The 24,374-nt window shown below is 37.6% G+C and overlaps 2 protein-coding genes and 1 long non-coding RNA gene across 5 annotated transcripts; 2 read left to right on the top strand and 1 right to left on the bottom strand.

The window, feature by feature from the left end:
• Positions 1-1,241: 1,241 nt before the first annotated feature.
• Positions 1,242-8,916, top strand: LOC125269671 (sensor for unfolded proteins in the ER ire1-like). Of its 3 annotated transcripts, none has more exons than XM_048192606.1 (7): positions 1,242-1,685; positions 3,743-5,643; positions 5,719-5,882; positions 6,058-6,278; positions 7,792-7,921; positions 8,139-8,239; positions 8,333-8,916. In XM_048192606.1, exons 2-7 carry the CDS (start codon positions 4,491-4,493, stop codon positions 8,469-8,471), a joined length of 1,908 nt encoding a protein of 635 aa, XP_048048563.1. In that variant the 5' UTR covers positions 1,242-1,685; positions 3,743-4,490; the 3' UTR covers positions 8,472-8,916. The 3 variants fall into 3 exon arrangements, with proteins under 3 accessions (XP_048048563.1, XP_048048565.1, XP_048048564.1); XM_048192608.1 differs by lacking the exon at positions 1,242-1,685 and adding an exon at positions 3,393-3,456 and having other exon boundaries at positions 3,724-5,643; XM_048192607.1 differs by lacking the exon at positions 1,242-1,685 and adding an exon at positions 3,395-3,456.
• A 144-nt stretch (positions 8,917-9,060) lies between these two features.
• Positions 9,061-12,503, bottom strand: LOC125269673. Its single transcript, XR_007185168.1, has 4 exons — positions 12,365-12,503; positions 10,212-10,294; positions 9,649-9,860; positions 9,061-9,263 (listed from the first exon to the last, which is right to left on the bottom strand). It is a non-coding gene; the product is annotated as an uncharacterized LOC125269673 (long non-coding RNA).
• A 109-nt stretch (positions 12,504-12,612) lies between these two features.
• On the top strand, positions 12,613-21,869 carry pcbp2 (poly(rC) binding protein 2). The gene is made up of 12 exons (XM_048192609.1): positions 12,613-12,771; positions 13,352-13,491; positions 15,652-15,684; positions 15,764-15,880; positions 17,510-17,641; positions 17,722-17,850; positions 18,016-18,090; positions 18,176-18,217; positions 18,332-18,404; positions 18,490-18,545; positions 20,577-20,746; positions 20,836-21,869. Exons 2-12 carry the CDS (start codon positions 13,399-13,401, stop codon positions 20,870-20,872), a joined length of 957 nt encoding a protein of 318 aa, XP_048048566.1. The 5' UTR covers positions 12,613-12,771; positions 13,352-13,398; the 3' UTR covers positions 20,873-21,869.
• Positions 21,870-24,374: the final 2,505 nt, after the last annotated feature.

Raw genomic sequence — 24,374 nt, 5'->3', positions numbered from 1 at the left:
TTCATGAGAAACTGGGGGAGGTTGCCGCTTGGTCTCACTTGAACTAAATAAATGCAGTAATGGACTAGGTGCACAAGATGGCGCCGGTGAGCTGCGGCGATGCGACCATGCGCATGGTTACTTCCGCTCGTGCCCTTCTGGTCGTAGCGACGCTTACATTTTATGCAAGAAGAAACTTAAATATGAAACTTGGCTAGATATAAAAGATTTTTTTTAATTAAAGAGAAGATGGTGGTCTATCAGAGATGAAAGAAATCCTTGTTATATTATTGTGTAACGTTACCTCTGTGTGGAAATTCAACGAGATACACGATCTTTGACCTTTAATCTTTCTCCTGTTGATTCTGCGGTTCAGGCTCAGCTCAGCGGTGATCCACAGGGATCTCTTTATCCATACAAAACAAGTATGTAATATCTCCTGATTTTGTTCTGACAGCTGGGTAATGGCTCAAAAACCTTCTCTTTCTGCATGGAACAACACTGGACCTTCATGAAGATCTAATGTTTGCTATTGTCAACCGAAGCATCAATCCTCATCAGAGAAATAAACATGGGAATATGATATGGATTTTAGTATTATTATTATTATAGTAGGCTAGTATTTCCCCAGCGTCGAAATCAGGCACATATGAATTTTGGGAAACACGACTCCTGGCTACATGTCAATATCCATGGATTAGGTTTCTTTGACAAGTTGTAAGGAACACATTCAATTCCAACCTTTAGTGTAATTCGTTTGTTTTACTCGCGTTTTCGCAGTTTCCTCTATTAAATCCAGTCACGCAGCAGGTTCTTCTGAGGGAGCGCGTTCCGGCGGGAAAGTGACGTCGATGCATATACCCTCTATTACGCAGCGGCTGAGTGTGCCTTGCAACCATGGAGGCATCTGTGAGAGGTGCTGCGTAATTGCACCATAGCACCTTTAACACCAGTAAAAACACTTCAGTGTAGGCTACTCATATATTATTATTTCAGGACCTCAGGTTTTCACAAGGAAATTTTCATGTTATATTTTATCTTAAGGAATGATATATAGATGTAGCCATGGGAATTTTGTGTATTTCTGAAAATCATTTTTTTTCCCGTTTATTTTTCTTTAAAATGTACATTTAATGAGGTTAAAATGTTTAAATAATGTATATGTGTGTTAAAAAATTAGGTAGTAAAAATAACTTACCAGTAAGAAAGATCCAATCAGGAGTCAGGGGAGAGGTCGCGAGGAAGCAGGAGGAGGAGTCTGAAAAAAAAAAAGGAGAAGATGGAGAGACAGTGAGCTGGATGCCAACCCCCATTAACTCCAAAAGAAGAAGAAGAAGAGGAAGAAGACATGAGTGAGAACCGCACTGTGACTGTCACGTTAGAAACTGGTAAAACAACAAGTTTAATGCGTGTGATAGTAGCTAGATGTACTTGTAGACTGCACGAAGAGTGAGTTGCAGACATTTGACTAAGTTTACAGTGTGAAAGTTGATGGTTTTGAGGAACTCGGTTAAAGTTTTCCACGTGGAGAAAGAGTTTACGGCTAGTCAGCACGATTTAGTTACAAGGACTTTGCCTGCTCTTAAGCACTTATCTCCAGAACCATCCTCTGCTTAGCTGTCGGACGACGTCTTCAATCAACAGCATCGCAAGCATTGCGTTGCCGCGGCGGGAAGGACGACTCGCCCACCAGCATTACTACAGCAGTGAGTTTTATTTTCTGCGCCACGGCGCGAAGCGACCATTATGTTTAAAGGGTTAGTTCACCCAAAAATGAAAATTCTGGCATTACTATCCCTCATGTCGTTCCACACCTGTAAGACCTTCGTTCATCTTCAGAACACAAATTAAGATATTTTTGATGAAATCCGATGGCTCAGTGAGGCCTGAGCAATGATATTTCCTCTCTCAAGATCCATAAATGTACTAAAAACATATTTAAATAAGTTCATGTGAGTACAGTGGTTCAATATTAATATTATAAAGTGACGAGAATATTTTTGGAGCGCCAAAAAAACAAAATAACTACTTATATAGTGATGGCCGATTTCAAAACACTGCTTCAGGAAGCTTCAGATAAATCAGCGTGTCGAATCTTGAACCACATGAGGGTGAGTAATTAAAGATATTATTTTCATTTTTGGGTAAACTAACCCTTTAAGGTTTCCCCGCTCTCAAGCAACATTACAGGCCTGCACCGTGTCCAACTCTGACTGTCTGGGTATTCATTTAGTGGCCATTTAGTCATTTTGCCTGCTTAGCGTTAATTTTAGGGAATTTAATTGTGTTTCATTTGAATTGAATATTTGATATTTGAACTGTATATATATGTAGGCTACATACTATATTTTTTTAAGTAAATAGTTCAAACAAATTTCTGTTGAAGATTTGCATTACATTGGGTTTAGTTGATAATTGATAATTTTGATACTTAAGGCAAGATATTATTGAGTTTACCGTAGACTGGTGTAAAGTGAAAGTGTTTATCACTACTGAGTAAGATAAGTGACTTGTAAATTGATGTTTATTGCACTTATAGTATAGATGGTCATTTAAAAAGGGTGAATATTACTGTAACTATAAAAGTTAATGTTTATTTAACCAAGCACTTGAGATAACTGCATACAATTAGTGTTTTATTTTAATTTGGCTATAAAGACATTCTATGATCACTTTGCATTAAGTTACAAGCTGCCACTAAGGTAAATGGTAACAAGTATGTAGTAATAATTAGGGAATTACATTTAGCTCATTAATTAATATTATAGAGAGATTTTCTAAATTTATATATATATATATATATATATATATATATATATATATATATATATATATATATATATTTAGAAAATATATATTTATATATATTTTCTATATATTTATAATATATAAAATATATTATTTTATATATATATATATTTATATATATATATATATATATATATATATACACACAACAGTTCTGTCTGGTTCTCGAATCTGATTGGCTAATAGCCGTGTGATATTTCAGTGATAACAGCACTCCTACTGCCTTTTCACAGTTTGTATCACTCCGCTTGAAGTGACCGTCATGGCGGCCGATCAAATCCACCGCCATTTTTGCAAATACTACTTGTTGTACCACGAACTGTAGTTTTAATAGTTTTTTAGACGAGAATGTAGTTGTTTAGACCTGAAATATGTGACTCCTATTTAATAATAGCGCCTATTTTACAATTTGTTTTGTAGCTTTCGGAGATGCGAGCTCCAGGACGTCAGCGGCCGTTCAGTGCTTCTGTAACCGCCGAGAACAGCTTCATCTCGGCCAGTGCTTTGGGGATTTGCCGCTTGCTCTTATAGTGGTTAAACATGAGACATAATTCAATTTGAGTACATTAAACGGGCAATCTTTGGTCTTATTAATCTATTACTTGTTCAAATACAAAGATCGCTTTCCTCAGTGGATATATATAAGAATGAATGTTATTTCAGACACAGGTAATGCTCGCTCAGGCGATCTCTCTCTCATTTTTTTTTTTTTTTCAAAATTATTTAATCGCTTTTTTTCTTTAGCTTTATTGGAAAAATTTAATGAAATAAATACAAATGATATGACTACATGTTGACAGAATTTAAGGATTTTCATCCAAGCACAGAAACTATGACAAATTTTTTGTAAAGATTAACACGGTCTGTTATTAATATAAAAGAAGTATTAATGCTACTTAGTACTAGATTTTCAAGTGTTTTAACATCTTTCGACAGATTGTATTTTGTATTTTAGGTCCGTGGCATTCCAGACCCGAGAAGCAGTTCCAGTTCAAGTTCTAGCAGTACGAAGACAAACAGACCCTCTAATACAATGCATCATAGACAACAATGCAGAGACACTTGGCATATTATTAGAAGGTAGAGATATTAATGGTTTGTACTGTTCTGAAGACTGGAACGATGATGTTACACCACTGAGAGAGGCAGTTATATGCCGTAATGAAGAAATCTGCTCTTATCTACTTGAAGAGTCGGCTGATCCAAACAAAAGTTAAAAAAAATGGACAAACACCTCTACATTATGCTGCTTTAAAAACTGAAGTTCCAATGACTATTGTGGAAAGATTACTTGCAGTAAAGGCTAACCCACATGGACATGGATCACAAAAGTTGACTCCACTGCAATTTGCTGCTAAATATGGCCGCAAAGACATTGTGAAAGCACTTATAAAGGCTGGAGCTTCACCTGCATTGAAATTTGGGATTTATCGTGATCTTGATGAAAATGTTGAGAAAACAAGTTTTCAACTATTTTCACAGGATATATATGTCTTTTCGTTTTGCTTGTGCTGTACGAATGAAAAATCATAAAGAAGTTATGAACATCTTTGAAAAACATTTCTTTGAAGAAGATCCTTCTGTGACTGATTTATTTTGAGAAATACTTTGGTGTAGATTGTCAGGATGCAGAGGAGTATCGTCAGAGCGCCATCAAGTGGTTAAAAGATACAAAGAATGCTGACAAATACATTGAAGGAGTCATGAAGCGCTTCCCAAGAATTCCTCAGGAACATTGGCCGATTGCACTAAGCTGCCTCAAAGTTGCTTTGTGTGTCAGTGAAATAATCTCTTCTCAGCTATTCAGTGAGCTCGTGCCAATTCTAACAAAGAGACTTCAGCCATTTGGAAACAGAAATGGTGAAAAAGTCAACCTTTGGATACTCAAAATACTCAATGTCTTGATGCAGAAGACATCTGAGCAGAAAGAGAGATCGAACCATTCTGTCTATGAGAAGCTATGCCAAAGTCTGATGCCTCTCACACGTCCTGATTATTCAAATCTAATTGGAATGTGGACATATTGTGTTTTTGCCAACATCAATGACTTCATTCCTGATCTTGTGGCATTTGGTGAATTGCCTTCAGTCCCAGAGAGTATACTGATCATTGCACTGATGGAAGATGAAGCCATAAACAAAAAGCTACAAAACCTGAACATATCACTCAAACGTAGATCAGGTGTGAGGGATGGTCTGCATGGGGAGATTGTTGGTCCTTCGAAGAGCAGGAAAAGAAGGAAAAAGAAGAAAATCCAACAAGAAGTGGGATCACAAGAATGTGATCCAAACACTGTAGTGAAATCCAATGAGGAATCAAATTCAAGTGTGCAGCCATTCACATCAAAAATCTCAAAAAGGTGGTATCAGACCAGTCGCCGTTGGAGACCTAAGCTTGAGAAGCTAGCTAACATGGATATTAGCCATACCATTAAGGTGGGAAACATTACTCTTGTACCCCATGAAGAATTTCGGATTGCTAAAGGAAGTGATGGAACAGAAGTTTTTCTTGGATTGAGGGATGACGGCAGAGAGGTGGCTGTGAAACGAATGAATAAGTCTAATTACCTACTCCTCAGAAATGAGGAGGAATTCCTACGACTTCCACAACTTGAAAGTTCCTCTATTGTGCAATATGTGGACTTTGCAGAAGATGACAATTTTGGATATCTGGCTCTTCACCTTTGCGAATACACACTGGAGGAATACATCCGAGAGCATTTACCAGATAATAGCTCTGAGAAAACTTTGGTTCTGAAGAAGCTGGTGAAGGAAGTTCTCTGCAGCTTACAGGTTTTACACCAACCAAAAACCAATATACTCCATCGGGACATCAAACCCCAGAATGTTCTGATAGGTAGGAGTTAAACCTGAGTAATTAAAATGATCTGATTTTTTTTTTCTTCCATTAATTTGAAACTTTTTGTTACAGACATACATGAAAAAGCTAGATTGTCTGATTTTGGCATAAGTCGTCGGATGGCGATAAGCCAAACAACTTTACAAACGAGCATTGCTGGAACTAGATGCTGGAAGGCAAAGGAGGCCTTAGTTGAGAATGACAACATTGGGTACAAGAAGAGCTCCGACATTCAGGTGGTCTCTTCTCTTCTCTTCTAAGAAAACAATATTTAAATAATTATAACTAAATTTAAAAAATATTTTATAAATATAATTTTAGAAATTAAATTATTGACTTACATAGGCAATATCAAGTTTAAATTGTGTTTGATGAAAATTCTAAATTTGTAACACTGTATTCTGTTTGAAGGTTGCTGGGATGTTAGTGTACTACATTCTCTCTGGAGGGCACCATCCATTTGGTAGAGGTCCATATTGTGAAATCAACATTCTAGAAGGAAATTACTCACTGGAACATCTGGACGATTTAGTAGCGAAGGATCTTGTTGAGTGGATGATCAATGAAACTCCAGACAAAAGACCAACTGTGGAACAGACCCTTGCACACCCCTTCTTCTGGACTGATGAAAGGTAGAATATTCCATTGATTTGGCAATGACATTTATCAGTCTAAAAAAGCCAGAGAGGTTCAGCACTCCTTATAGTAGCCAGTTATGATTTTTATACTACATAAAGGGGAAACTGCATTGTATAGATCAGGGGTACTCAAGTTCAGAGGCCAAGAGGGCCACATTTTAACCAAATGAAACTCGAAGGGCCACAAATTATAACTTGGATCGTAAGACTTTTATTCAGGCCTACTTAAGACAATATTTGTAGTTTTACTGTTTATTTACTAAAAGTGCAGTTTATTTTCCAGCTAAGTCCTAATAGTATGGTGTCCTTTTTAAAGTGTCACTGAACATGGTAAATGACATTTAAAAAAAATGATTAATAGCTTGTCTTGCTGTATTCTTAATGTACAAATGCATAAAGAAAAACAAGAACTGATGAAAAGAAATCCTTATTCATTTGAAATGTCTGCATTATTTTCACAAGAAATTTAAGGTCTGGCTGTTGTTCACTGGCTGATGAGAGTTTGTCCGTAAGACGAAAACATTGCACTTTTTTATAGTCTTTTTATACTCCTTTGCACCTTTTTAACACTTTTTATAGCACCTATTTATACTCAGAGAATAAACGTTTTATTATTTGTATTATTATTACTGAACTATATAACTATAACCAACGTTGTAAACATGATGAATAAGATATTCTCCGTGAGCTCAATGATGTGATGACAGATCTGTAATGGGAGCGCTGCTTGCTTTCTGTTTATAACACATTGACATTAAGAATAAAAGGTTTGTTTTTCATGCTGCTCGGCAACTTACACACTGCAAAGTTTGAGGAATGTCAACTGCATTTCATCATGGAAAAATAAGTTTACTTTGTTTTTTACTTGCGCGCACAGTCTCGAGCTTTAGATGGCGTTCACGAACGTAAGTGCTCGACACATGCGCACTAGAGAGATTCATGCTTGCCTAGTCTTTTTCGCTCAAATAGTTACAATAAAATGTCTTTGTACTTGTTTAAAATTAGAGTTGCTGGTATCTTTTAATCCCCTCAAACGAGCGCTCTTCAACACGGTCGGCTATTGTGTTTGTTGTTACTCTTGTTCTGTCTTCTCCGTTTCTTTTCAGACTGAAACAACAGCCCGTTTCAGTGCTGACACCTTGTGGACAAACTAAATTAGTGCAAAAACTATTCAATGCGCGCGTGCAAAGTGCCTTCAGTTTATGATGTTCTTTGCGGTTAGAAAATCTGTGCTGCGCGTGTACACTATACGCGTTCTCTGCTGATGATTACAGCGTCACGCGCACTGTACGCCTACCCTTGTGTACGTGTAAAAAACGAAATAATATTCACGCTAATTTTGAACGCAAATTATAATAAAAATACATTTATATGTAGCATGATGCGGGCCACAAATTTAATGCTGACGGGCCGGATGCGGCCCGCGGGCCGCCTGTTGAGTACCCCTGGTATAGATACTCTTCTTTTATCTTCTGAAGAGAATGTAACGTTCTTGAAATCCTTTCAGGAGAGTGGAGTATATGAAAAAAGTGGGGAACCAGAAAGAAGCCGAGAACTGTCGTAAAGTGGATGCGGTTCTCCTTCGTACCATTGAAAAACACACAGAGGGGAAAAGCTTTTCTGAATGGAAAACTAAAGTGAGTCTAACTTCAATGCAGAAATATTCAAACATTTTTATATAAATATGTAAATATTAGCACATTTTAAATATATTTATATAAATGAAAATAGTAACTACTTAAAAAAAACTGGTTTAATTTTTCTTGTTACAAATCATTTGAATGTAGTTAATGGCCTGCTTTACTCTTGGATTAACAAATCATTATAGTTTTGTAAATATATTTCTTTTGTCAGCTGCCACGTGAGCTTGTCCAAAAACTGGATGGTAAGAAGAAACCCTATCCTGGGAACCTACTGGGCCTGCTGCGTTTTATACGCAACCTACACGAGCATTAGTGAGTTACATGTAATGTGATGCACATTTGTTCAAAAGTTTATTAGTATTGTTTGTCAGATCATGTTTTTTGATGTCTTTTATCTCTATGTAGTCCAGAGGAGGCCAAGCACATCAACCTGATGGCTACCTTCCCTGATCTCTTTGGATGTGTGTTCAAGTTGGCAAAGGAGAGAGGATGGAACTCCAGGACGACTCTGGAAAAGTTCTTCTGTTCAGTTCCAGACATTTGATTGTACAGGATTCCATTTAGAATTTCTATCATATTTTGGAACCATTCCTATAGGATTCCAGTAGAAATTGTCTTATTGGATATTTATGTCCTGTCCTATAAGATTCTTATGTATAGGATTCTGTGGGAACTGCCTTAAAAGACAATAGATAAATATCCTGTAGGATCATTTCTACAGGATTTTAATATGATCCAACTGGGTCCCTATTCAGGTCTATATGGAAATTGGTATTTTTTTATTTTTTTTTATTGTAAATCTTAAAGAATTTTTAAGAATCCTAAAGCTGCACTTTTCCATTTCATCTTTTACTAACCAACAGGGGTTTTTGATTGTCTTACCATTTACTTCATGTAGACAATATTCATTGTTCAATACATGTTGCTCAACCTGCAGTCACATTATAAACATTGGTGAAGATTGGTGAAATAAAAGACAAATCAGCAAATGCGTGTTCTATTTTTTTTTTTTTTTTTGTTATGAATATTTATTTAATATAGTCTACATTTAGAACTTGAATTACATTAATAACTGACATAAGTACAATTATATAACCTTTTTTTGTACTCTAGATTATATTAATTACAGGCTTTGAATATATATTAAAAAAACTACACAACTATGAAGCAGTAGCTGTAAAATACAACATTTCTGAACAAATCAGTCTGGCGTACACACACACACACACACAATCACTGTGGCGCCTTTTTGCCAACTTTCATTCATCGGCACATTTCTGGGAGATGGCCTTCTTAATTACATTTTCTTCATCATTAAATTTATTTTTGATGTAGCCTGTAAGAGAGAGAAATAAACAGAACTTAAGTTTACAAAACATTACAATTATTGAGGAATGGTATTGGCCATCTACAGTCACAACAGAACTTCTCAAGGCTAAGCCTAAAACTAGTTTTGTTTTCTTTTACATACATTTAATCTACATTCAGTATTTTTTTAAATACATTTTATACATTAGAATAATGACTCATTTTGCATATTTTTCCTAATCTATATCTTCAAGTGACAGAACCATTCAGTATTATTCCAAATTCCTGAGTATGATTATACAAATGAATTTGCATCCTGTTGTTCTGGATATCTTAAAATATGGCAATCCAGCCAAAAAAAATTTCAGAAAAATAATTAAAACTTTTTTTTTTTCAGATAAATAATTACTTACTAATGATGTCAAGACACTTTTTCAGAATCAAGTTGAGGCTTGGCTGCTTTGTCTTTGAATGCGTTGGAACATCTTCCCATGTAGCAGGAGTGTTTTGAGAGTGCCTCTTACAAACACTGCCATCAAGAGGTCTTTTGTGGGTTTTTTGTGTTCAGTCCATTTCACGTGGGCAAACTGTTCTGCTGCGATTGACGTGTTGACACAGATTCTTACTTGAAAACAGTGATCAAACGTTGAAACAAAAACAGAATTAAAAGGTGAACTCAGCTTTTGTAAAATTAAAAATGAAACACCCAAAACTGTCGTCAGTCTAATCTTAATTAATGGGTATGGTGAACTCAACACCTGAAACTGCTCTGTCTGTGTTCCTAGAAAATTAGAGAATAAAATGTAATGTATCAAATATCAAATGTGATCGCAATGCTACAGTTCCGCAAACATAAATGCTCTTTTTTTTTTTTACCTGAGAATGTTTTAAACTATGAAACTTTACAGCTCTAAAGCTTCTCATGAAAATATCTGTATAGTTATTAAAATGTGTTTAAATATGATGAAACAATTACCTTAACTACTGTAATTAGGTCTCATGGTGTAAAATGACAGCTGTGTTCCCACATATTTCTTTGTGGGTCGGTCATGGTGGACTCTGAAAAACAATATCCAAGTCAACAAAGTAAAATTACTAGGGTTATCAAAGACCTTATAAGAAAACAAGTGCAACACCCAATATGGCGAATAAGCCCCGCCTTCCAAATGAAAGAGCCAATCGTTCCCAGACTCGCGCTCATTTTTACTTGTTACTTGTTTACATTTTTACTTGTTTATTTCATTGGTGTTTTTAAAAATTTAATTTAATTGTAAGCTTAGTGAACAGTTATTGAGAATTATATGTTTCCCAATTTAAAAAGGAGCTGCACTTGGATGCTGGAAAGTTGTTTCAAATATGGTCGCAGAGTGAAATGACTTGTCTTAAGGGGACTTTGGGATTATGCTATAATTTCACTGTCATTACAGGTTTAAAAAGTTACAGTTTGCGGGGCACTTACAGGTTTCAAACATAGACTGTAAAAAAATATGGACGTAGTGTCCGTGACGTCACCCATAGAGTTCTGAACAGCAGTTTTGACGCGTAAATGAGGCCGCGGCCATCTTAGCTGCACGTGACCGCACGTCACTCCCGGATAACTGAAAATGGGCAAAGAGTTGGCTCCAACTCCAAGACGAAGTTGGAGCCCATACGACTTGTTGCTGAAACCACGCCCGCCCTAGCTATCTATCTTAGATACTATCTAAAATATTAATAAAGATAGCAATATCATTAGAAAGTACTAAAGGATTACTGTCAATCTACGGTGATTTTTTTACGATAACGTTATAGATGCTCCAACACCAATAGGCTAATTAATTTGTGTGGGGTGTGCAAATTACACAAATCAAATGGGATTTCATACCTTTATAATGAAATAGAGATCGCGAGATGAATCCAATCCGTGGCACTTGGGTAAAATATATATATATATATATATATATGTACCAGATGTAAGTTATATCTCTAAAATGTTCTCTCAAACATGAGCACGTATCCAAAGTATAATTTTTCAAAATAGTGCAGCAGTTTTAGTTATATCCAAGCAGTGCTGTCGGAGTTGTATATCCTCCTGGTATTGTCGTTGTAGTAAATCTCAGGAACAAAACTTTTAGCCAATGCCACGACGATCCAACAACGTGTGTTCCGCATGCGAGCACACGTACAGAGACTGACATCTGTCTCGAGTATGCAGCAAGCCATATATTGTATAAAATAATCCAGAAAAAAGCACAAATACGACTGAGATGCCAAATTCAGCGGCTGAAATGAGCTGCTGAGGTAACATCACGGCTCACAGACAGCAGCGGCATACCTGTCACTCAAGTGACCACGCCCTTAATTATGCAGAACTTTAAGGCTTAATAATAATTTAAACAGATGAGCTATAAAAAAATTCACCCCCCTCAGAGTTGTCATGAAGGGCAAAATTCGCAGTATAGACCAAAACCACAATATGAACCAGACTGTAAACATGTTTTTTTCTGCTGTAAACTTGGCTAATTTAACATGATGGTCAATGAGATTCTGCTCACTTCTGCAGCCTGTCCCTAGCGGCCAGTCGATGAATTGCAGTTTAATTCACTTCCGTATTGGCTTCACGAGAAACAGGGGGAGGTTGCCGCTTGGTTTCAAAACAGTTGGTACAGCCTGATCTTTGCGTAAAAGTTTTTTGGCAAAGCCAGAATCGTACTGCGACTTGTTCTCAAAACAATTGCTCGTAAAATGGATGGTACAAACACGCAAGTCAGCACTGACGTGATGTTCGTTAAAAATAAACTGAATCCATCTTTTGCTGATCGGGATTCTGATCGGGATCAGGAACATCACCATCTGCATTACATCGCAATATTGTTAATAACACAATAATCTTATCATAAACAACCTGCCTACTGCTCTGACTGAACACCAGTGGGCGGGGTCATGTAAAAGTAGGCGTTGTCTTGCTCCAGTCGTATGCAAATGTCTGACCATGTGACGTCACATGTCACCTCAGATCAAAACGTAGCATTTAATTATACATATATTGTATTATTTTGTTGTTTAAAGCAATAAAAAAGTATTTAATTATATAAATGCTTTTTTTTTAATGACACGGACGTTTTAAGTTATGGAACTTGATACAAATACCTCTATTTCTTGTGTCATGATCCCTTTTTTAAAAGTTGGCACTTGTAAAACGAAAAAGTGTGCTGACAGAATATTTTAAAGTTATTTTAGAGCAAAGTATTTCACAAGGAAACTGATCCAGCAGTAGGCGACGCGTCCCAGCAGCAGTGTGCAGTACATACTCCGCGCAGTGCGCAGTGCGCAGCCGCCGAGGGGCGTGGGCAGTGCGCGGTGACGTCAGAAAGGTCGTGGGTGAGAGGTGATCGGGACACATCTTGTTGTCTTTGTAAGAGTGGAGCTCGATCACGCAGCCGTGTCTTCCCTCTTCCCCGAATCCTCTCAAAACTCCCTCCCGAACCTCCCGAACCTTCCCCCTCTCACCCTCCGGACCCTTGGACCCTCTCCCCTTCCCGGAGCGCGCGCGTCAGGTGAGACTTTACCGCGTTTCATGCGCGCGAGGGCCCTGCAGGCCGCGCGCTAGCCTTAGCGCTCGTGCTAATCACCCTCCGCGCCTCTCACGCGACGTTTGTTGATATTTCCGTGTTAACCGCAGCAGTGTGTGCTTTAAATCGACAAATAAGCGCTCTGAATACAGCTCAAAGTTGTATATTTGGTGTGAAGAGGAGCTGGCCGTTATTAGGCTCTGTTACGCAGCTAGTAAACACACTCGAGCTAAAGCTGCTCCACTGATTCATTACCCGATGCCTTCAGTGGCGTGTTTATATCAATAATCCGCTCATTTAACTCATTATTCACATGAATACCCGGATTATCTTCATGTTTATAGTAGTAATGCTTTGTGTTTTTAAACATAACCCGAATTCATGTTTTTCAGAATAAGCTGCAGGTAAAAATAACCCTTTATCCACTTTCAGTATAGCGTGTTTACACTAGTGATCTCTGGCTTTTATTGTGGTATTACCATGTGTTTTGGACAGGACCATGGTATTCTCAGTGTAGATGTGCAGTGTGAGTATGGTGTTGTGATGTTCAGGTGTGTGTTGACAGGTTAATCATCCGTGACCAAAGATCCCGAGCTCGACTCATCGGTCATCATGGACTCTGGTGTGATTGAAGGAGGACTGAACGTCACGCTCACCATCAGACTGCTCATGCATGGCAAAGAAGTGGGCAGCATCATCGGGAAGGTGCGCTCACTACACACTTTAAAATGGTTGACTGTTGAGCACTTGTGCGTTTATACTAATTAACGACATGCGATATAATCCTCACGACTCCTGTGGTGTCGCACTTTACCTTCATAAACCTGAGGTGTTGGTCATGTGATGTCTGATTCCAATCAAAGCACAACTTTGCAGAAATGGAAAGCTAATCATATGAATGCAGTAGATTCAACACTTGCCATCATCACTGGTTTGGACATGATGATGTGTGAAAGTCTCATTCTCACTGCAGTAAAGCCTCTTTTGACATAAAAATCCTTGTTTTTTTTGTGGTGATGTGATATAATACAGCGATCAGAATCATAAAACATACTATTGAATATTAATACTGTTATTTAATATGAGTTTCGACAGTCTTTGATGCTGATATGATGCTAAAAATAAACATCACAACTGACTCAATTCAATTCACTTTTATTTGTATAGCACTTTTCCCGATCCATATCTTTTCAAAGCAGCTTTACAGAGAATGCATGTCAACATCACACTTTAGAGAATGCTTTTAGCTAATAATGTAATAATTTAGGCAATTAATTTACAATCATTGTTAGCAATTTAATTGAAGGTAGAATCGATGAGCTCCTGGAAAAATGAATTACATATTAACAATAATTAGGATATGTAGAATTTGGGAATGTGCATGTTGATCCAGATGTTACGTCATCTGAAGTCCTCGCAGGACGGGATCCTGAATATAATGTATAATAATGCAATGGGGGAATGTTAGAGAGTCCTGATAATGCCTAATGCCTTATTACCAGTGAAACGTGACCTACATTTCTTATATATAATATAATATAATATATTTATATTAATTACTATAATTACTTGCATATATATCTAATCTATATCTAGTGACTGAGTGCAAACATATCCATCTAAAATAAATCTGTGTTTCAGCGTTAGTATTTTTATTCTGGTGTCACCATTGTCCTGTGCATTGGGTTACCAGCACAAGTCCAAGCCTGTTCATTTCCACTCCTAATGTAACACCAAATTGAGCATTTTAATCAATTTTTGTTAACTTTTTACAGTACGTGTTGGAGTATCTCAGTAATATCATATTGTGAGTTCAGCATCGTGATGTATCGAATCATGACATGAGGGTGTCGTTACACCCCTACATTACAGTAATAATAATGTTTTTATCCATCTTCTGCTCTTCAAAGCAGTTTTGCCACTAGATGGATATTTCCCAGTACATCTGTACCATATTGCTTATCAATAAAATCCTATATATCCTACATTTTAATAATTTTTAGCATCTGTTGATATTGTACAGTTAATTTCGGCATGCTCTTTTCCACCATTGCTGTCACATAACACACACTTAAAGGGGTGCTTGTTTAAAAGTTCATTATTTTGGTTATCGGGTATAATAGAGCAGGTTAACATGCTTTAATGTGGCATATGGTAATGTCAGGATACTCAATACACGGGACGATACCAGACCAGTGTGGCGATTTTACAGGGGAAACTATCTGAGTGACACTTACCTGTCAATATCAGTTCCTATATCAGTATCCTGACCAATAGAAGAGCTTTAAAGCACTTACAGTCACCTAAAGGTGACTGTAAGTGATTATTTTCTGCTTCATACATGAGCAGAAAATAATCAGGAAAACCAGTTTTAGGTCATGTGTTTCTGTGAAGGACGTCATTACACATGTGCGATTATTTACACACAACACATGACAGGACATACTCATATTATTTACTATAGTCGTCAAATATATTTGATTGGATTGTAATATTTCAACTCTGAGAAGTTTTATTTTGTTGATACCCTTGAAAAGGCTTTTAATTAAGTGAATAATTATTTAGATGTTTTTTATTATTATTTTATAAATTATAATTTATTCATATTAAATAAATAATGGGTCTTCAATATCTTTTGTTTGGTTTTCATTTTGATGTTTAGATTAAGAAATAAAATTCCAAGTTTATTATTATTATCCAAGTTTATAATTATTATTATTATTATTATTATATATCAAACTGCCTTGATTTCTTGTGGCACAACACAAATTACCCACAGTTCCACCTAGTGGTCAAGCAGAACTACTGCTGGTATAACTTGTTTTCATGATATATTACTATATGTAATTGCTGTGTGTGTTTCAGAAAGGCGAATCGGTGAAGAAGATGCGAGAGGAGGTGAGATCTGCCGTCAGTCGTCCTCTCCAGCTGTTTTCATGTTTTGTGTCATGTGTGATAGCGCTGGTGTTCTCTACAGAGCGGTGCGCGGATCAACATTTCTGAAGGGAACTGCCCCGAACGCATCATCACCCTCGCAGGCCCCACCACCGCCATCTTCAAAGCCTTCTCCATGATCATCGAGAAGCTAGAGGAGGTACGGCTCATCTCTCATGTGACCGGCTGACTGCTCTGCTGACATTATTCAACACAGGGCAGAACATCATTTATTTTTGGCTAAATGGTGATAAACTGTATATATTTCGGTATTTTCTACAAATTTTTATTTGGATTTAAAAAAAAAATCATATGTCACATCCTACCTAATGTCCTACAAAGTGTTCATATTGAAGGCTATGAAAACAAATATAGTGAATATAACCATGTTTTCTATGCTTTTATGTGCAAAAAGTGTCAAATCATCACATTCTATCATTTACAATCTGAAAATAAAAATAATGCCTTTAAAGCAGAAGTTAAATTCACTAAACTAAAAATGAAAGAAAAAAACACTAACTACATTTTGATTAACCCATTACAATAGAGACTTTACAGTTACCGCTATCATAAAAATACACGTACTTGTAGGTTTAAAATTCTACATATGGCACATTCATCGTTAAACAACAAAAATTGTAGCAAAATGTGTATTTCAGTCAGAATTATGGCGATACGCAGCGGCGCTCGTTCATGGAAGTTTAGAGGAGATTTGCTAGCAGTCCAATTCTTAAAGCAAAATGGAAATATTTGCATGACTTTCTAACATTTACAGATGGAGAATAAACCTGTGAAATGTAAGTTATGCACTGAGAAAACACCACACCACAAACACATTAAACAGAGCGAGAATCCGTCAGAGCAGCTGACACGGCAAGCCGCTTTAAACTTTACGTGTTAACCGTATCTTAATCTTACGAGTTATTTTTAAAGCCCTTAATATTGAGCATGTCTCATGATTAGGACACATTGTATTGTGCATTTTTCCCACTCTGCATCATCAGCTACTTTTCACATGCGCTTGTGTTAAACTACAGTTAACTCAGTTTTGGCTGATAACGTTAATTGTTTGAACGCCGATAAATCTAAATCCAAATTTATTTATAATGTTTGAGAGCCTGATTACAAAACAAAAGTCTCTCTGTTAAAAGCAATGTCCCAAGCACACAATTATAATGTTGTCATTATAATTTTATGTAGTCTATATGACAGATTTGCGCTGCACATGTTGAACTTAACTGTAGTGATTTAAATCATATTTCAAGCAATTCAAAACCATCATGGCAGACATTCTGCATCTGAAGTGTTTTAGTAAAAGGAAATAATCCATTATTTATCACCTTTAACATATCGGACAGATTTTCTTATCGGGCCGATAACAATAACATTAAAAATGTAATTATATTGGTCGATACTGATATGGTGGCAGATATATCGTTTCTTCCCTAGCCATTGCTCATAATTTGTCAGTAATAAAACAGCAACAAATAATCAATTTACTTGTCTTTAACAATATTTGAAATTTATGAGTTAGGCTAGTAGTTTTTAATATCATAAACGTATTTATTAAGGTTATGGGTCAAAAACACAAACAATAACTAGACCTATTTTATTTTGTGGTGGGGCCAGTGAGACTTTTGGCATGGCAATTAAAAGTTTGAACCATTGGCTCAACTGGGCCAGTAGAAATAATCCTCAGCGTTTGTATGCATGTGTTTAAATGAAATGCTGTGATGTGATGCACACGGGCCTCGGTCAGCACTGATGATGTCGTGTTGGTGTGTATCAGGACATCAGCAGCTCCATGTCCAACAGCACGGCCACCTCCAAGCCTCCGGTCACGCTGCGGATCGTGGTGCCGGCCAGCCAGTGCGGCTCGCTCATCGGCAAGGGCGGCTGCAAGATCAAAGAGATCAGGGAGGTGAGTGGAGACCACGTCACATGGTGCGTCACTCATTGATGACGACCCCTGCTGACCCTTGTGTGTGTTTGTGTGTGCAGTCGACAGGAGCTCAGGTACAGGTGGCTGGAGACATGCTGCCCAACTCCACTGAGAGAGCCATCACTATCGCTGGGACCCCGCTGTCCATCATCGAGTGTGTCAAACAGATCTGTGTGGTCATGCTGGAGGTAAAGCACACATTCACAGTACTGTTTGTGTCATCACTGTCATAACTGGATCTCCAGTGAAGCTTCAGTCTGCTGGTGTATGCTGGTCTTCATCAGACATTTAGTGTTTAAGCCACGCCCACATCTCAACATCTAATCAACAACTGATAATTCTTCTCGTTCCAGTCGCCTCCCAAAGGTGTGACCATCCCTTACCGACCCAAACCCTCAGGATCGCCTGTCATTTTCGCAGGAGGACAGGTGAGCGTCTTTCTGCCGCCTGCAGCTGTAGTGTGTGTGTGTGTGTGTGCGTGTGTGTGTTTAATCTCAATCCCGTGTTTTGCAGGCATACGCGGTGCAGGGACAACATGCCATTCCTCAGCCTGATGTAAGACACCCTCTTTGAGTTCTTGTTGTTTTCCCACAATTCTCTGAATAGGGATTTCGCCCTCATACAGCACATACAGAAGGACTGTAATGTCATGTGTCTCTGTCTCCACAGCTCACTAAACTCCACCAGTTGGCGATGCAGCAGAGCCCGTTCCCTCTGGCTCCCAGCAGTCAAGGGTTCACAGGTGAGAGCGCTCGCGGACACACGCGATACGCTGCATGTAAGCTGCTGATTGGCTGACGGAGTGAATGTGTTTCTCTGTTCTGCAGCTGGTATGGACGCGTCTGCGCAGACAGGCTCTCACGAACTGACCATTCCAAACGATGTGAGTTCATCTTCTGTGAGGGGACGGGCTGATGATGTTTAGGATGTTTGATGATTAGTAGGTTTCCAGCAATGAACCGATAATTAGGACGATATATATTGCGGCGACAATATCAAGTGTCTATCATTAGAGATTTTGCCTTATAGCGGTATGTAAATATATTTGCGTAGCAGGTGAAAAAGCTGGAGTGCAAAAGAGTTGAGCGCTATAAGCCATGAACAATGAACTTAATGCTTCACTCACTCTGACACACATGTACGTGCTCAAAACGGCTATGTGGTGGTGTGTATATCGTTATTGTGGAATGAAACTTCTCATATCCTAACAGAGCTGCACGATTAATCTGAAAAACATTGCAATCTCGATTCAACACCCACGTGATCTTATTTTATTAATGACATCGATTCGCCCGTGTCTTTTACACCTTTGACGAGATCGTTCAAATCAGTGCTTGTGAGCCAGAGAGAGCAGTTTTTTCTCGCAGTAGTTACAAATACACTAGTCAACATTTGAAGTGGATCAAAACCTTTTTACAGTTGTCCTAAAACCAAAATGCAATACCCATTCTTGTCTTAGGACAACTTTGATCAACTTTTTTTGATCCACTTCAAATTTAAGTGACTGTTAATTGTATTCGTCATTGAATCATTCATTCAAAAGATTCATTCAAAAACACTGATTCATCCAGTAATGAACCAAGTAATTTTTAAAGGGTTAGTTCACCCAAAAAATGAAATTTCTGTCATTAATTACTCTCCCTCATGCCGTTCCACACCTGTAAGACCTTCGTTCATCTTCAGAACACAAATTAAGATATTTTTGATGAAATCCGATTGCTCAGTGAGGCTTGCATTGACGGCAAGATAATTTACACTTTCAATGCCCAGAAAGCTGCTAAAGACATATTTAAAACAGGTCATGTGACTGTAATGATTCAACCTTAATGTTACGAAGTGACGAGAATACATTTTGTGTGCCAAAAAAACAAATTTATTTGACTTTATTCAACAATATCTAGTGATTTCAAAACACTGCTTCATGAAGCTTCGAAGCTTTACGAATCTTTTGTTTAGAATCAGTGGTTCCGCCAAAGTCACATGAGCCATTGAAATTTCAAAATGTTTCGAAACACTTATGACATAACGAAGCCTCGTTTACTGAAATCACGTGACTTTGGCAGTTTGATACGCACTCCGAACCACTGATTCTAAACAAGATTCGCGAAGCTTCATGAAGCAGTGTTTTGAAATCGCTCATCACTAGATATTGTTGAATAAAGTTGCTATTTTTTTATTTTTTTTGGCGCACAAGTATTCTCGTCGCTTCGTAACATCAAGGTTGAACCACTGTAGTCACATGACCTGTTTTAAATATGTTTTTAGTAACTTTCTTGGCATTGAATGTGTTAATGATTTTGTCAGATTTTGATAACATTTTGTCAGAACCTCTAGTAATTTAGTTTTGTATTCAGAATCGGCGATCTCTATTTTTAAACCAAAAAAAATCTTGATTGTAATTTAATCCAGAATCATGCAGCTCTATCCTGATATAAGATGTTGTTAAATTACCAACACCTATTGATGATAATCTCTGATGAAAATGAATGGCAACGGCGTGATGTATGGGAATTAATGTGTTTCTATGGACAAACGCATTCAAAGGGACACGACGTACTTCAGACTATTTTGTGTTGTGTGTAAATGACTAAATCTAAAACATGTAGAAAACTGTAATACTCTCAAAAAACACATTTTTTCCCCCCCAATCTCTTGAACAGTGGTGTATATTGAGGTAGTTATTGTGAAATTAATTTGCACATACGATTTTTAATGCTTAATCTTGAGGTTCATACACTTTTAATCCTATAAGTTTATTTTATTAAACACCATTTCTGATAAAAGACCATAACCCAATTGTTATATAAATGTTCTTGTGGTCTTGGCCTCACAATCTCCAAAAAATGGGCAACACTAGGCTGGTGTGTATGTTACGCATTTTGAATAAATTTTGTGTCTCTGTTAATTCTGACAGTTGATTGGCTGCATCATCGGCCGTCAAGGTGCCAAGATCAATGAGATTCGTCAGATGTCAGGGGCACAGATCAAGATCGCCAACCCAGTGGAGGGATCGACCGACCGGCAGGTCACCATCACCGGCTCGCCCGCCAGCATCAGCCTGGCCGAGTACCTGATCAACGCACGGTAACGCTGGACCTCTGATTGATTCATGTTGAGCTCAGGTGACCTTGATGACTCTGTAATTGACTTGTCGTCTTCTCTCGCGGTTCCAGACTCTCATCCGAGGCGACAGGAATGGCGGCGAACTGATGCTGTCCGCCTCCCACCGGCCCGTTTCTCCTCCTCCATCACATTTACGCTCTCTAAGTGCAAAAGGAAACCAAGTATTTTCCACCTATCCTTTCCTTTCACCCACCCAAGCTATGCTTCATGGATATACACAAGTATTTTATTTATTTATTTCATGAAAATGTTTTTAAAATCCCTTTGCGTACAGTTTTTAATGTCTTTTTTTCTTTGCGTATTTTGTCAGTTAACATTACCATATGGAAGCGACAGTGGAGAAAGTGGAAAAATCTGAAAACGCATAAATATGTTTTTGTTATCTCAGATTTTTCTTATAAAAACACAAAAAATAAAAAAGAGAGCAGCAACTACAAATGATAGATTGACGCTTTCCCTGTACCGAACATTTATTTATTTTAATTTAACTCTAGGAAGTTACAGATTTTAAAGTCCTAGAAGTGAGTTTCAGAGGATGAACTCTGTTTTCTGCATCAGATCATTGAATCTGAGGGGTTTCAGGTGACTTCTGTTTTTTTGACATTTGAATATGTGTCATTCCTCAATATTTGTCTTTTTTTTTTTTCTTTATCCTGAAGTTGGATGTTTTGTTCGAGGGAGGGTTGGGAGATGCTGCAGTTTCTGCACACATGACATTACTGCTATAATAATGAGTTGAAAATATTTCTTTTAGAGAGAATATTTTTTTTAACCCTGTGGTTTCGAGGCCAGACCGGAGGATTCCCAATTGACATTTATATGATGGTGATGCGACTGAGTTACTGATCAATTACATGACTAGAAGGAACTTTATAGATTTAACACTAGTTTCCTCTCTACTCTGCTTGAGTAATAGTTATGTTTTCTATTTTATTTTATTTTTTCTATTTTATTTTTTTTTTCTCGCAGGAGGAAGGAAAACCTAAAACCTTTTTGTGCACGTTTTCTGAATATTGTAGATTTTGGAGTGCAGCTGGAATGAAGAATTAAACATGCAAAATTAAAACATGAAATGCTGAAACTATGGAATGTTGTCCTGTGGTTTTTATGTTCTGTATTGTGATGTTATGAATTATTGGAAAAGGATTTTTTTCCATGTTCATCTTTCTTTAGTGTAATGTTGCTGTTGGAAGCCTTTTTCTTGCTTGAGTTTTCTTCACAATATTCCTCATTTAAATAATTCCTATGCAGAATAAAGGGGTGGGGCCTGGTTGAGTTGGTTAGTAGTGTGTTGAAACTGGCGGTTATGGTAAGGGGCGGGACATTTCCCTAATGACCAATCACAACACTATGCTTCAGCCGACCAATCATAGCATATTGTGCTTTTCAGAAGGTGGAGTTTGACAGAAAGAGGAACTAAACAGAGGTTGCATCCGAAAGCCTAGACAGCTGACTGCTTGCTTTGCTGCCTTGTCAGGCAAGGACTTGTACGGCAGCGTTTGTGCGTGAAGGCACCTCACGAAACTGATTTCAGACTTCTGAGGCAGTGTAATTACAGAAAAACAGCAAGCTTTGGTAAGAACAAAACAAATATCTAATTACTACAGTAGTAATTTCTCACTAGAAATGACATTTAAAGTGGAAAATGTTTTTATTTTTTTTAATTCATACACAAATGTAGTACTTGGTATGCGATTTGAGATGCGAGGAGAGAGGAGCTGAAACAATGGAGAATATGAGGAAAATAACGAACATTCAAACGAAAACCAGGGGCCATATTCACAAAACATTTTATCTTACCACTAAGAGTTCTCCTAAATAGCAGTAAAAGTTCTTAGCTAAGAGTTTTCTCTTAAAACCTATTCACAAAACTGCTGAGACAAACTTTTATTAAGGAATAGACTGAAGTCTTAAGCTAAGAGTAAGGGCGGGGTTGACCTCGTTGCTATGGAGTAAACACACAGTGATTGGCTGATGGGGAGGAGTCAGAGATTTAATCATAGAAATATTTTAGAATGAGGTGTCATGTTTCCACATTAAAATAAAGGTTTTAAAACACAAATATTGCCCTATTCAAAATAAAGTGTCACTAATTAAACTAGTAATTGTACTCTTGGATGCCTGCATGCATTTCAAGAGAATGCAGAATTCAAGCAACAAATTATGATTTATAAACAAAGTTTGGGAGAAACACATTCAAAAGGTCTTTCTGATCAGCTCGAGAGGAGGAATATATCTCATCATAGATTCAAATCTATAAATCAAAATGTATTGCATTTATGAAGAAAAGGTTCAGCACCCAAGGCTCTATTGCTATTGCCTCAATGGTGTTCAGTGTCTTTGGGTGGATTAGGACTGTTTGTGATTTTGTCTTAGTGACTTAGGAGTCCTCTTGACTACTCCTAACATTTCACAGATTTAGGAGCTAGTTTTAGCACTAAAATGCTTTGTAAAATACTTTTAGAGCAAAAATTTAAGACCTAAAATTAGGACTGACACGCCCATTATTTTTAAGAGTTTCTCCTAAATCGGCAATTTAGGAGCTACTTTTAGCCTTAAGATGTTTTGTGAATACGGCCCCTGGTCTAGAAGAGCCCAAAAACAACAATAACATGCATTTCATGCTGATTTCCAGGGCGGTACTGTCCTCATAATGAAGAAAAAGGCCTCAGATGGCCATGATTTGTACCAAGCATAATCTTTTATTATTGCTTAGAAAATAGTAGCGACATTTTTTTTTAAATCTAAACATTTGAAAAACTAGTTCCCTACTGTAACTGATGGAGTATTTTATCCATCCTATAGAAAACAATTGTAGAATTAGTTTGCTTACTATAAAATCTAGAAGTGTTTTGAGGCCTCTCGGCCTACGGGACTGTAAGGGTCAGATGTGTCTGAGAAGTTAACTTGGCCACTGAGCATATTTTATTGGTAGTTTTCCACCAGACAACAGGTGACTGTGAAATGAATTAGATCATTATTAAGGGTGTCATATGAAGGCTTCTTGCCTTGGAGAGTGTTTATGGTTTTTGATACAACATTTCATTTGGCCCATGAGGAAGGGTTGACCATCAAATTGGCAGAAATCCACCATGAGAGATTAAGTCAAAGGATGTAGACTAGTTGGCAGTCGGCCAACCTTACAAAGAGAATTATCTCTTGCATAAGCAACACCTGCAGTTTATTGGTGAAGTGACTGTGGTGAAAATGTTGGGGAGTACTAGGGAGACTCCAGGAAGAGAAAGGGAGGAGAGCACCTGTAAATGAGATCATGGAAAATAACTGTAGAGGTGGATCTCACACTGTTTTAACATATAAGAAAAATGTATAAAAACTGTGCCCCAGCTAAGAGAGATTGAGATGTGGAGCTGGCATCTCACTTTGTTGCTCGTCAATAAAGTTAAACTCCTGGGACCTGGAGATTCGACTCTGAGAGTTTTTCTTTGAGACCAGAACTGAAGGGACACAAAGATGTCGAATTTGCCACAACACAACCAGCGTGCATAAACACGCAGAGGAGGAATGATGTCACAGGGTGGGACACCTGGAGACTCCTCTGCCCGCAGCGGCAGCAGAAAACAGGAACTAC

The sequence above is a fragment of the Megalobrama amblycephala genome, linkage group LG6 (genome assembly GCF_018812025.1).
Source record: "Megalobrama amblycephala isolate DHTTF-2021 linkage group LG6, ASM1881202v1, whole genome shotgun sequence".
NCBI lineage: Eukaryota > Metazoa > Chordata > Actinopteri > Cypriniformes > Xenocyprididae > Megalobrama > Megalobrama amblycephala.
Note: the sequence above shows the minus strand (reverse complement) of the source record. Positions and strands in the feature narration are given on the sequence as shown.

What these genes read in the sequence shown, in the direction of transcription:
- LOC125269671 (XM_048192606.1), top strand. Translation starts at nt 4,491, where the DNA reads ATGAAGCGCTTCCCAAGAATTCCTCAGGAACATTGGCCGATTGCACTA. An exon ending in TTCTTCTGGACTGATGAAAG is followed by an intron (nt 6,279 to 7,791) that starts GTAGAATATTCC and finishes AAATCCTTTCAG; the next exon opens with GAGAGTGGAGTATATGAAAA. An exon ending in CGCAACCTACACGAGCATTA is followed by an intron (nt 8,240 to 8,332) that starts GTGAGTTACATG and finishes ATCTCTATGTAG; the next exon opens with TCCAGAGGAGGCCAAGCACA.
- pcbp2 (XM_048192609.1), top strand. Translation starts at nt 13,399, where the DNA reads ATGGACTCTGGTGTGATTGAAGGAGGACTGAACGTCACGCTCACCATC. An exon ending in TGAAGAAGATGCGAGAGGAG is followed by an intron (nt 15,685 to 15,763) that starts GTGAGATCTGCC and finishes TGTTCTCTACAG; the next exon opens with AGCGGTGCGCGGATCAACAT. An exon ending in TCTGTGTGGTCATGCTGGAG is followed by an intron (nt 17,851 to 18,015) that starts GTAAAGCACACA and finishes TTCTCGTTCCAG; the next exon opens with TCGCCTCCCAAAGGTGTGAC.